The sequence below is a fragment of the Arctopsyche grandis genome, chromosome 6 (genome assembly GCF_051622035.1).
Source record: "Arctopsyche grandis isolate Sample6627 chromosome 6, ASM5162203v2, whole genome shotgun sequence".
NCBI classification, from domain to species: Eukaryota; Metazoa; Arthropoda; class Insecta; order Trichoptera; family Hydropsychidae; genus Arctopsyche; species Arctopsyche grandis.
Genome location: NC_135360.1, coordinates 13,315,304 through 13,329,724, shown reverse-complemented (window position 1 = coordinate 13,329,724; position 14,421 = coordinate 13,315,304). Strand labels below are relative to the sequence as shown.

The following is a 14,421-nucleotide window of genomic DNA, read 5'->3' as shown; positions in this document are numbered from 1 at the left end:
TAGGTAACTACCATGGCCAGACATTATTTATAGCCAATGCGATTTTTTTCCTTTCATGAGCAAGCTGAAACAATTTCTCGAGTCCAAGTCCCATGTCCTAATGTTTCAAAGACAAGAGAGCCTCTTTTTTGGATAATACAAAATTAAAATAGAGCAAGTTTAGCCATTAAATCTTATTGAAAGTTATTTAGAGTAAACATCACCAGCGGATTTAGGGAAGGGGAGGAATGGAGCTTATGACCCCCCATTCTAGAAAATTCTGTAATGTAATTTACAATCAAAATTATGTATTTTGGGTTTTAATAATTCAGTTAAAATAATGTTTTAGAAATAAGTAAACTCATAATAAAGGTTTTTTATTGAAAAAATGTTTGTGTGTATTACAAAAATGACCTTGCCAATTTTCTGGATCCGCCCTTGGTAAACATTCAAGTCATTGATTACGTGATGATTTTTGATCATTTGTATTAAAATAATGGTAATTGTATTATTAGTCACATTGCGGTAGTCACAAAGACAATTTTTGCCATTGAAATCGCGAATACGCAATATTTGGCACTCAAGTTCTCGTTAGTATGATAGTTATCGTTAGTATAATGGACTTTTCGGCTGCCAGATGTTCCGTTAGAGATTTTAGTGACTTTGTGACCAATACTTTGTGACCGAAGTAATCACCGAACCAAAATAATATATGAACATGAATTGTAAATACAGCTTATAAATTTACATATGTACATACATACAGAAGCAAATAATACAAATATTTATTTATGACACATCAATGCATTGTTCTATCGGCGGCCACTCATTTGAAGAACTATATTTGTCATAAGTTTAAATTCGAAACATCTTAATTTTTACAATAAATAATTACGGAATATGTCCATGCTACTCCAATGTTGAGTCGGATAATTAACAAATGTCGGTGATAATAGGAATACTTGAACGTGCAATGTAATGAACAGTGCAATGAACGAGGGGCGATGGGCGCGCCTGCGGATGACTCACGCGCCTTGCATTCACCGCTTCGAATGTTCGCGTATCTCCCCATATTTTCTACTCGTTTATCTTAGTTATCTTGCATTTATCACCAAATATCACCAGCTCCGGAATCGCAGAAGTTTCTTGACGAGTTTTTAAGTGTAGTTAGCGTATTGGCAGGGCTAGCAACAGCCGCTCTTTGTTGCGTATCCGTCAGGTATGTGATAACATGTTACTATCACTAATTAGTTTCTGAATGTCCATATTGAACTTTGTTCACCGGTTTGTGTATTTACGTGCTGTAAATGAATTTTGATTTATTAAATAAAAATGAAGTAAAAAAACTTATTTAAACTTTGTTTTTGACATGTGTCTAAAATTTTTTAAGTAGTGATACATTGATTAATGATTTTATTAGCTACTCTGTAGTAAAACGGTTTAATGTGATTTTAGGATTAATGCAATACAATGTCAGGTATAGAAACACCTGAGGCTCCGGCGTGGCTTTCGAAGTTAGAAAGCCAACGTGAAAAATTAAGTAAAGCCAAGCTCGGTCATGACAGTGGTGCAGGAGCCGCTTGTAATGCATGTGGTAATTACAATTTTATTTTGAATGTTGTTTTGAAATTCAAGTGACTTTATTTATATGTACATATGTAATATTATTTTCTAGGTCCGGAATGTCCTGGTTTGGATTTACATTTTTGGAGAAAAATTTGTCGTTCTTGCCACTGTCCTAAAGATGTGCACGACGTTCAAGATGATACTTCTGGCTGGGCACAGTTTGAATTGCTCGGAAAGACTCAACCGAAAAGAAATCGCCGTAATAATATTTCTATTAATTTTATTTGTTATCATTTTTAGATAATGTTTTTCATTGTTTGATATTTTGCAGCTGTTTTTATGAAGATAAATGGAATTGCAAACGAACCGGTGAAATTGGATTGGGTGCCTCCCAATGTTTCACCAGATATGGTTAGACTTTTCACTACTATGTAGTTGTTCTTGTTTGGTTCCAATCCATTTGAAAGTGTATAATAACATCAATAAATTATCTCATACTGTTTATTAATTTTAAGGTTTCAGATTATATGTCTTGTTTGGGTGGAGATTTGGCTCCCGTTGCTGGCACTGAAGGTGCTGCCAAACGTAGAGAACAACTAAGAAGACAGGTTCCCCCTCATGATATTCGAAGCGATTTATGTTGTCACACTCTCACTGAACAGGAACAAGACAGCCATCAGGTATAATAGTACTAAATTAAGCAAACTATTTAGGTGTGTAATTTATATTATAAACTTATCTGTTTGTGTAATTTTAGGAATATATTTCTCGTATCAAGAGTCATGTTGTTGGAATGGGTAACGTTGTTAGAATCGGTGCCATAAAGAAAGGTGATTTATTATCTATCAATACTGAAGGTAGTCAACCAGTACCTGGAACAAAATCATACAGTCTTCCCTTGAAACTTTCGAATTTGAGCAGCGGTATAAAATATACAAATGTTCCTAAAAATAATTCAGATAAGCTTTTGGTCCTGGACAATATGGGAAATGTCATTAATAAATCAGGTTATTTGGCTGATTACAAAGCAAGTCCTATTATGAGCAGGATCGTTAAGGATAAGCTCACTGCAATGCGAATAGAATCAGACCGTATTAAGAGTGCCGTTGAACATGGACCAATTTATGACACACTCTTCAAAGATCTCAAACAATTCAATACACCAATTGAAGCCGATGTGTATTTGTCTCCTATAAAGCATTTCCGTCAAGAGTTCAATTGTAATCCAAAATTCAAAGAAGAAACTACAGCCTTCGCCGAATCACAAGGGGCTAAATTAATGACTCTTTCGCCCAACAGTATAAATAATAATGATAATTATTCAGGTGATCAATTTCCCTTACAACTTTCGCATCCTCAAAAAGGAACAATATTTGCTCCCAATGGAGAAGTGTGGAGTTGGGCCTCATCAACAGACGCAGATGCAATTAATCCCACCTATGTTAAAAATGTTTATCCGAAGTATGGAACTGAATCGGAAGATATCCTTAAGCCTCATCAATTTAATGAATCTTTCAACAGTAATGACAGCTTCGATGATATTCCTCCATTACCTAACTATAGCACTCATCCAAATGGAATGTCGATGAGAGACGTAGCTGGTCTGAATATACAGGCTATACCGGGTGATGTGAGAAATGTAATGGCTTATGGTAAAAATACTATGGATCCAAACAATAAGGTATTCGAAAGTCAATACAATACATTGGATTCGATTACAGAAAGTGTTGGTAATATGGCAGTCAATGAACCAGATGAAAATTATGACGTTAATAAGCCTATCATGTGTCAGAGGTGTCAACGACCTATCAAATACGGTGAAATTGCAGTAAAAGCTGAGAGAGCTGGAGAAAATGCATCGTGGCATCCGCAATGCTTTACATGCATTAACTGCAACCAGCTATTAGCCGACCTAGTATACTTCTATCATAAAGGGGAAATTTATTGTGCTCGAGATTTAGCAGAAGTTTTGGAAGTATTGAGATGTGCAGCTTGCGATGAGCTTATTTTCTCGCGTTCATATACAATTGCTGAAGGTAAAACGTTCCATGCTAATCACTTTTGCTGTTTCCATTGCGATGGTCCACTTGGTGGTAAAAAGTATGTCCCTGATGACAAAACGGGGCTGCCAAGTTGTCTAGAATGTTATGATAAGTTCCATGCTGCTAAATGCCATTCATGTGAGTCAGTTATAGCTCCAAATGAACAGGGGGTTTCTTGGTCCTCTTTTCATTGGCATGGTACATGCTTCAATTGCGCATGTAAAGATTGCGGTCAGAGTTTGCTAGGTGGGAGATTTACTGTTAAAAATGAAATGCCTTTTTGTAGCGTTGCTTGTGTGAAGAAGACAATTATTTAATTGTGATATTTTGATTTAGATTGTCATTTCTATGATAGATTATAGATATAGTGGCATCTATAAAGTTACAATTGAAATATTTAAAATCTTTATATAAAATACTTATTCCATATTTTAAAATTTCGATTGAGTTTACTTGGAAATGTCCAAATGTATATTTATAAAAAATAGTTTTATATGTTTTTTAAATCATGAAAAATTTATGTTCTGTTGCCATTCCAAATATTACAAGACTTAGTGTGTTTAGCAAATATGTATCTTTTTGGGTTTTGAAGTGTTTTAAAGTCTGTATGTATAATATATGTCAGAAAAACATTACTTCAAGTTTATTTTATAGTAATTTAAGTGTTTTTGTAGAAATTAAGGAATCTGTGATGTTTGAAATATGTATATGTATATCCATAAAGCCATTGAAATTTCAGAATATTTTTGATATACATACTTTAACTATGTTCCTAAATTTGAAGTGCCATCTGTAATTCAATTACAATATGCCAAAATATTTTCTAACATATGTATATAAAAATATACTGTTGTATTATTAATATTCAGATATTTTATCAGATAAATATGTATTAACATTATATCTAAAAGAAATCGAATTTATTATATAACATATGTATTTTAAATACAATGCATAAGTATGTTTGTGCCAATAAGCAATGTATGTGCTTATATTATACTAGTGTTTTTACCCGGCTTCGCTCGGTATTTGTAATATAAACCGTTTAAACATGGCCAATCTAATAACATTTTATTAAATTTATTTGAATAGTTTTATTTTATTTAAATTTATTTGAATAGTTTTATTTTATTTAAATTTATTTGAATATTCATTTGTTTTCCTACGAACCAACAATAGTTGCATACAAAGACTCTTTCGATATTATATATTAGATTATAAAATACTAGCTGTATTACCCGGCTTCGCTCAGTGTTTATAATATAAACCGCTTAAACATGACTAAGCTAATTTAATTAAAAAAAAAAAAAAATTAAAAAAAAATTTAAAAATTAAAAAAAAAAATAAAAAAAAAATAAAAAAAAAATCAAAAAAAAAAATTAAAAAAAAAATAAAAAAAAAATTAAAAAAAAATTAAAAAATTTTTTTTTAAAAAATCAAAAAAAAAAATCAAAATTTTTTTTTGCCTTCTAGGGCTTCGCCCTCGGCGCCCCCCTGAGCCTTTGCCTTCTAGGGCTTCGCCCCTCCACGCCCCATGAGCAATTGCCGTTTAGGGCTTCGCCCCCCTTAGTTAATGCCTTTTAGGGCTTCGCCCCTCCGCACCCCCATGATTAAATGCCGTCTAGGGCTTCGCCCCCCTTAGTTAATGCCTTTTAGGGCTTCGCCCCCCGCGCCCCCAAGATTAATTGCCGTTTAGGGCTTCGCCCCCCTTAGTTAATGCCTTTTAGGGCTTCGCCCCTCCGCGCCCCCATGATTAAATGCCGTCTAAGGCTTCGCCCCCATGATCAGTTGCCTTTTAGGGCTTCGCCCCTCCGCGCCCCCATGATTAATTGCCGTCTAGGGCTTCGCCCCCCTTAGTTAATGCCTATTAGGGCTTGCGCCCCATGAGGCTGGGCCCCCCGGGCCCCCTTCGGGGCCCCACGGGGCTGCGCCCCTTGTGGCGCCCCCTTTTGAGCCCCATGGGGCTGGGCCCCCCGGGCCCCCTTCGGGGCCCCACGGGGCTGCGCCCCTTGTGGCGCCCCCTTTTGAGCCCCATGGGGCTGCGCCCCATGAGGCTGGGCCCCCCGGGCCCCCTTCGGGGCCCCACGGGGCTGCGCCCCTTGTGGCGCCCCCTTTTGAGCCCCATGGGGCTGCGCCCCATGAGGCTGGGCCCCCCGCGCCCCCTTCGGGGCTTCACGGGGCTGCGCCCCTTGTGGCACCCCCTTTTGAGCCCCATGGGGCTGCGCCCCATGAGGCTGGGCCCCACGGGGCTGCGCCCCTTGTGGCGCCCCCTTTTGAGCTCCATGGGGCTGCGCCCCATGAGGCTGGGCCCCCCGGGCCCCCTTCGGGGCCCCATGGGGCTGCGCCCCATGAGGCTGGGCCCCCCGCGCCCCCTTCGGGGCTTCACGGGGCTGCGCCCCTTGTGGCACCCCCTTTTGAGCCCCATGGGGCTGCGCCCCATGAGGCTGGGCCCCCCGGGCCCCCTTCGGGGCCCCACGGGGCTGCGCCCCTTGTGGCGCCCCCTTTTGAGCCCCATGGGGCTGCGCCCCATGAGGCTGGGCCCCCCGCGCCCCCTTCGGGGCTTCACGGGGCTGCGCCCCTTGTGGCACCCCCTTTTGAGCCCCATGGGGCTGCGCCCCATGAGGCTGGGCCCCCCGGGCCCCCTTCGGGGCCCCACGGGGCTGCGCCCCTTGTGGCGCCCCCTTTTGAGCCCCACGGGGCTGCGCCCCTTGTGGCGCCCCTGGCGGGGCCCCATGAAACTACTCGCTTTGCGCCCCCGCGGGGGTGAATCCATTGAATCGAAAAAAACAAATCGGCGCCCATGGATCGAAAAAAAAAAAAATCGAATCACGTGTTCGATGACGTCACCGATCTACGGACGAAGACGACGACGACGACCAAGGATATTTACATACATACAAAGTCTCTTTCCAAATTATAGATTAGATTAATAATTCTAATGTTTTTAATAAAACTTCCATGCTTTTTACAAGGTTTATATTGGGTTCATTTCTATATATATATTTGATGGTGAAGAATATTTAGGGTGTAATTAATTTTTGAGGACATTTCATTGATTGGGTTTTTATATTAATGATGTGTTTGTTGTAAAATATATTTTGTAATTATTTTATGTGATTAAAAAGTTTTAATAATTCGTTGTTTCCTTATTGTTGTTGCTTATTTAGAATTTTTGAGATTTTGAATACACAAATATCTTGAATATGTGGGATAAGAAGGAAGGGATGGTTATATAATAAATAAGAATGTTTGTTTTATAGTCTAATTTACATGATCGAGAACATTTTTCCAATAAAACACTTAAAGAGTTATAACATAATTATTCGCAATATCGTAAGCGCCATTGAATGGCTATCATTTAAATTATATTATAGTTAATTCTACTGGATGATAGTGTATAATTAGATATAGTATGAAGACATCTATTTTTTCAAGCATTTTTCTAAGTATTTGGATTAATATTAATACAGTTGAATTCGATAAAATGTAACATTAAAATTGGAGTAACACTTTGACGATAAATTCAATATGTAATATGTAGTGGGTTTTCAAATAAATGTGATCCCTTAAAAATTGGTCTTTCCAAAGATGAAGTTTCCTGGAGTGGAAGCATCTTCCGAAGAAAAGAATTGTTTCCAGAGTTCTTGAAACTCATCCCTGGACACAACTTCCTTGCCCTATAATAATAAGAACATGATTAATATTTGTAATGATGAAATACATATATCATATTAAATCAACTAACTACGAACTCCTTTCCATTTCCTTATTTTCATTACCTTGGACATTTTGTTGAATGCCGTCTTGCACTCAGTGGCCTGGAGTCCGTAACAGGAACAGACCGTGGTGAATTCATCTACATCAATAGACCCGTCGTTGGAAGCATCTTCTAGGTCAAACATGAAGTTCATGTAACGTGATTGCCACTCAAGAGCTCTGTCAGGGTTCTGGGCATAATCGTCCCACATGGAGCACCACTCATCCACAGACACCTGTAAAATTTAAATAAAGTAATGAGTCAATATTGATTTTTATATTATTTTAAATTAATAAAATTTGTACACATATAAGCACAAATAATATAACTTGAAATTATATATTAATTAATGAATATTAACAATGTTATATGAAGAAGTGCAATTTGAAAATATTTTTATGAAAATTTGTACATACTAGCGGTTCAAAATAACCGGAAAATAATGGTGGCTGATATTTAGGGAAATTAAGTATTTTAACATTTTAATAAATTTTAAAATCAATAAATCCGATTCAGATGTTTATAGTTATTAGTAAGTTACTTGTATGATGAAAGTAAATGAGGTATTTTATTAAATAATTATAGGGTTGAATAATTTATAAAGTCCTGAATAAAGTTCCTTTGCTCACAAATTCAGTTACTTTTTCGGAAAAAAATTATGTCTATAAATACATAGGTCTTTATTTTTTTTTCTTATACATATGTAAGTTTAATACATATATAAGAAAAAAAAAATAATTAAGATAAATATAAACGTATAAAGTATGTATTAAATAAGCTAACTAGCTAAAATTATATAAATAAATAAAAACTAATGTCATAGGCTATTATTAACATTAAACTATGTAGCATTGTAAAACACTTGAGGATTTTTAACTATTATATATTTTGTAAATAGATGTTTTCGGATGACCATTGAGTTTTAAAGGGTTGATTTACTATTCTCAAATATGCCTTTACAAGTTCAAACAAAAACAACTGATGAAAGTTTTAAGTGACATTTTACCTATATTTTTCTGTACAACTGTATTGCATTCAAATGTTTTACAATACATAGTACTTATTTATTTATTTTATTAAAATGCATATTATATTTTATATTGAAAACCCCTGTAAAATGCGTCTATAGAAAAAAACAATAGGCCAATACGATAATAATAAAATGAACTACGCCAAAAAAAGCCCGCTTTGGAACTAGTGATGTATATTGTAGATTATCTTTGTTTTATTATAATCATTTTTTCTCTGGCGATAAAATTGAACACATTTTAAAGGTAAAATAACATTCAAATGTATTTCTTATATAATAATTGTTTAATGCGTGCGTGCGTGCGTGTGTACGAAGTACTCGCAGTTAACACCATGCTCCGTCTCTCTTTCTCTCCTTGGAATCGTATATCGTGGAAAGAGACGCGGTATATAACTTCGTTCATATGATCGGCCGACAAAAACAAAAGATTTTTTTTAAAAAAAAAATAATTAAACTTTAAATTATAAATTCCGTTGATAAGAATTGCGATATTTTACTGAGTGCACAATTATGAACATACAGGCTACTAGTATAAAATAAAAAAAAAATGTATTTATATATCTTATATATAATTTTTTTCTCGATTCAAATAAAATTAATAAAAAAAACAAATGAATGTTTACTATTAGATTAGCCATGTTTAGGCGGTTTATATTACAAATACCGAGTCAAGCTTAGTGGAATCACTAGTAATATATTTATGTAATCATGTATATTATACTAATCTTTTTTAAATATACATACATATGTATGCATATTGCATCTAAATATATACATTGTTGCTTCTACATACAATGTTGTGTAGGCGTTTGTATAAAAATATTGACATTAAATAATGATATTTCTTGACTCGTGTCTCATATTCGATATCTATTATGAAATTAGAGCTGACAGTGGAATATCACCAAGAGAAAATGGCAGGAAAACGGAAAGCACTAAGGCGCCGGGAAAAGTTTTCGCTCGGTGGAAATAAAAGATCTGATTAATCGGTCGATCTTGAGGCTATTATCAGAAATTGCTATCGTCTTTTTTAGGAGATTATCTTTTTTCCACACGCCAACGTATATAATGAAAACGCGTGATATACTGGCCGAAATCGACGCTACAGCGTAATTCGTTCGTAAATTTTCCCTTTAATTGCCGCCATGAAATATTTTTTGCATTGTTCGCGGTAGAAATAAAGCCGACACATCATTTTGATTAACGACGTATTGTTAACGACACGCTGCACTTTTTCCAAAGTCATTTTATACCTACATATGTATGTACATATATCATATGTTCTCTTACTGATTGTTGTGGCTTTGCGAATACATATACAACAAACACATATTATCAATAATATAAATATTATAATACTGGGTATTATGATATAAAAAAACAACTATATGTATTATATAACTATGAAATTCTTTTGAAAATATTATTCGTAATGAATATATGTAAGTATGATATCATAGTTATATTAAGTAAGTTAGTTATTGAGTTGTGAATCCAAGTTTTAGCTTTGCAATTTCACTTAATATAATTAGATCGAGTTCAGCGGACTGTAAATTAGTAACAGTTATTTGAAAAATCGATGTATTAATATACTCGTACATATCTACGAGTTATTTTTAATTTCTAATGGTTTTCCAATTAGAGCTAAATTTACTACTGTTTTGTTTACGACACATTTAAAGTCTCTAGGATGAATTTACAATGCTTTTGAGGAGCATTAAATTTATATATTATCCAACTATAGATAATTGGTAAAGTTTATTATGGCGAGATACGATATCGAGCTTGGAAGCTTTCAACAGGCACAGCCCCAACATCCAGTGGATATTGGTCTATGCCAAACTTTAATGTAAACCCGATGAAAGCTCCCGATACTCATCCATATACTAGTTTAACTTTGCCGTTTTTAGCACCGCAACATTAAACTGTCTTTAAAATAAGCTTATACTTACTTAAAGTAGTTTATTTTATCGATAAATAATACGTAGTCTAGTTATGTATGTATGTAGTAATGTCTAAGGTGCTACGAGTAGATACTATAAATTTATAGCGAGATCGTTTTATCATTCGATTATGATCTCATTAAGTGAGATCCTGTAATTGAGTACGGACGAGTTTTCTCTAACGACATGAAAACTTTTCTACATCGGGGCGTACGAGTTTTTCCATTTTCTTTCTTTATTGGCTGCGCTCTAACGAACAGCCGGGAAAAGGCTGAGTAACACGTAAAGCCAACTAACTTAAAAAAATATCTGATTAAGAATTCGGTTTCGCAACTAATCCAATTTTTCTCCGGTGCATTCGCTCACTTTATCTAATTTATTATACTTGTGTACATACATACTTCATTTTATAATATGTGAAAATTTACAGTTTTCAAAAGTACATTATTAGTGAATCGTTGGACTTCAAAGTGTCATTTCAAGTACTAAAGAATTTAAAATTATTATTTGCCAACAGCCCCATTTCATAGGTACGCAGGCGCCATTTGCAATCAATCTCAAGGGTAACTTAACACACCAAATGGAGACCATTAGCGTCTATCGTCACAAGATAACCTCCAAATGCTCATCGTTCGCGTCCATATCTAGATTTATCATTATCATCGATTTGAGTCACGTTTTTTTCCAGTCGTTCTGACTTAAGCTTGGTAGAGATTTTACATTGGCAAACCTTTTAGTAACACGTTAGCGTTTATAAAACAATGGTAAAATATAATTTAATAGAAGTTTCAAAATGATATAAATACGTATATAACGTTATAAATCCAAATTCCTTGAAAAATATATAAATTTAATAATTCACCATGTAAATGAGAAAATTAAGGAATTTTAAGGATATATGTACTTGATACATTACATGTGTCAACTATGAATTACCTATGTATGAGGAATAAGGAATGCATATTTACGAAAATTTTATACAATTATGGGGCAATTTACTAGTTCATATATGTCCGTTTATATTATCCAGCACTGCACGTCAACATATTGGCACAGCACTGCATGTAAAAAATACGTTATTTATACTATACAGTACTGCCCATTTTCAGCACGTTCATATGTAATTTTGGCAAAATCGGCTTACAAATATATTATAGAGGGCGACGATATTTGCTTGCGTCGTATCATCGAGTCAATATTGTCACAATATAATGTTTCCTAAAATATTCATATGCGCATGGCAGGACTTTCATTAGTACGGGTGCATTCGCCATTATAATAATATTGAATATTTTCGCAGTGGCCAAACAAAACCCGTTCTGCTTGATACGATTTGGCGACATGTACTGTTGTATAATATGAATAGATCGTATCGGTTACTGCGGAAGATGTTAATGTATCCATATAAAATGAACTAAAGAATATTTTTCATACTGATGTTTATGTGTAGTTACCGGCTTGAGCTGTACTAATATAATGATTTTAGATTGTTGCTAAGCAGTATGGCAAAACTTTCATTACGTAATTACATATCATGTTGTTTTTTTTATCAATTTTCACTTAATCTATAAAAACAATATCTGTAGAAGTATTGCTTTGTATGAAAATTTGTTCGAATTTTAAAAACTATAAAATTATATTAGCCACGCATATTTATAGTTTAAATACTCTAAATGAAAACTAAATACAAAACCAAGTATTGGTACATTTTCCCCATTCCGAAATGAGCAGTGTATGATTAATCATGCTTTATATATCGAGTACAGATGTACGTGGCGAAAAAACTATTCAATGAAGTAAATCGAAATTCGTCGCGCCCATTCGAATCTGGTTGAGCGTGCCATACCGCAAATTGCCAACAAATGGTCTGAACATTTTGCGCAATAAATTCACACGCGACACGCATTCGACAATATTCAAAGCGTGATTTATGCCGGACATAATATTCGCTCTCGACAATTATTTTATTATTATGATATATGTATGTACGTTGTACGAGAGCCGATTTATAATATACTATAATGTAATATAATACAATACACATCTACCTACAGATTATTATTATATATTATGTACAAACATATAATATATGTAGAGTTTGCACACAAGAGGGGACTTCATGATTGCCTTTGATAAAAGCTAAATTTATGTTCAACGATGTGGCCCAGTTTGCCACGCCGAAATCTCAATGATCGAATTTATTATGCAAACCGAATAATCCATGAAATTTCCACTGGTTGATTGTCGATACACGATCGGCGATCCCTTCACGTATAAAACGAATATTTTTCACTCCCTTCACGTACTAATTTTATGTACGATTATGTGTTCGTTATTAATGAATTATTGTATTCCATAAATTAAAAGGTAGAGCATTTAAATCACGATCGGAAATTTTGGGTTTTTAAAATCAGATAAATATACATTGCTATGTTTTAAATGATGTTAAGTACTCGATTGTGGTGGTTGTTTCCTGTTAGTATTTTATTTGATTTACATAGTTGCTGAGGCGACTTCATATAAAACTGGTTCAAATCATTTTTTCTTCTTTGTTAGCATCCTATTTCCTCAAGTAGGCAGAGTAATCATTGGAGAAATATTCTTCCTTAGAGATTTCACTATATGTAGAAAAGAGTAAAATTTACAACATGATGAAACAGCATCGTTTTAAATGAATGGAAGTAAATTTAAAATGTATATATGTATGTACATAATATGCAATAAAACAAATGAATATCTATGTAGAAAATATAAAGAGAGAAAATTTGAACATTATTTTGAAAAGTATGTTTTATAATGAAAAAAAGAAAAAAATGATTTTAAGCTAGCGAATATAGTATGTAATTAGCCTGAACTATTTATAACAACAGCAATTATATTCTGAAATCGATTAGCTGTGAATAAGGACACCATTTTGGGTATACACTATACATAACTTCATTTTTCAGCTTTATAATTTGTGGTCAATTAATTACTTTAGATAATGCCAATTATTGTTCTCGTTTCCGAAAGTTTAATATGTACTTTAGAAGATATATGTATGTATATAAGCATTCAAAGACGAAGTTCATTTATATGAAGGGTAATACGCCACATTCCGCCCTGTTGAAATTTAAAAATGGCTGACCTCGATGAAAATATCGCACAGAATTTTTGCATATCTGCATTTGCACGTATTGCACATGTACATACCTACATATATATACGTATTGTTCTTTGTGATGTTTAAATGGAACGTTTCACTCGACAATCGGAAACGAGGGAAGCTTCAGACATGGCCATGTCGTGTTACTTCGCACGAGACGGCTGTGTGCAACCGATTAACGATGAGCATTGGTCGAACTGACAGTTGCGAATCGAACATTCGCTGGATGGAAAAATGATTGCATTTGGAATGCATATATGCACTTATAATGTTTGGCGAATATGTAGTAAAATTTGTAATTTAAATTAAATAGAAAAACTTCATAGCGGAAAACAAAGATTCATCATTTTAGTAATTCATTTGTTTGTTTTTCGCTATTGTTTTGCATATTCAATATTCAAATATAGTGTAGGATTTTTGTATATTTGATAGTTTTACCCGGCTTCGCTCGATATATGTAATATAAACCGCTTAACCATGGTTAATCTAATAGTAAACATTTCATTTGTTTTTTTATGAAATTTATTTGAATCGAAAAAAAAAAAATTTAACGACAGCCATTTAGGAACGAATGTTTTTTGTTATATACATACATATACATATATAAGGGAATCGGAATTGAAACTGGAACCGGGAATTGGAACTGAAATCGGATCTGGAGCTGAAAAAGAAATCCGGATCCGGAACTGAAAAAGGAATCAGGATCCGGAATTGAAACAGGAATCGGGATCCGGAACTGAAAATCAATCGAAATCAAAGTCGGAATCGAAAATGTAGTTAAAATCTAAAACGGAATCGAAATCGATATCGATATCGTCGTAATTCATAGAAAATTAGATTTTTTCGATAACTTTTTACGAACCAAAACTTACATACAATGTCTCTTTCAAAATTATATATTAGATAAGTGTGTACCGAAATATTAAATAAAATCTGCTATAAGCTTATGAGTAGGTATT

At 34.5% G+C, this 14,421-nt stretch overlaps 2 protein-coding genes across 2 annotated transcripts in view; one reads left to right on the top strand and one right to left on the bottom strand.

Annotated features, from left to right (window-relative positions):
- The first annotated feature begins 557 nt into the window (after nucleotides 1-557).
- On the top strand, nucleotides 558-4,066 carry Tes (testin LIM domain protein). Its single transcript, XM_077432056.1, has 6 exons — nucleotides 558-1,198; nucleotides 1,435-1,573; nucleotides 1,655-1,804; nucleotides 1,877-1,956; nucleotides 2,061-2,225; nucleotides 2,303-4,066. Exons 2-6 carry the CDS (start codon nucleotides 1,450-1,452, stop codon nucleotides 3,902-3,904), a joined length of 2,121 nt encoding a protein of 706 aa, XP_077288182.1. The 5' UTR covers nucleotides 558-1,198; nucleotides 1,435-1,449; the 3' UTR covers nucleotides 3,905-4,066.
- A 2,488-nt stretch (nucleotides 4,067-6,554) lies between these two features.
- Scp2 (Sarcoplasmic calcium-binding protein 2) overlaps nucleotides 6,555-14,421 on the bottom strand; it is a 76,069-nt gene continuing 68,202 nt past the window's right edge. The window contains exons 5-6 of the mRNA XM_077432765.1: nucleotides 7,367-7,579; nucleotides 6,555-7,264 (exon numbers count right to left, since the gene is read on the bottom strand). Coding sequence (XP_077288891.1) covers nucleotides 7,154-7,264; nucleotides 7,367-7,579 — 324 coding nt within the window. The 3' untranslated portion in view covers nucleotides 6,555-7,153. The remainder of the gene's footprint in view (nucleotides 7,265-7,366; nucleotides 7,580-14,421) is intronic.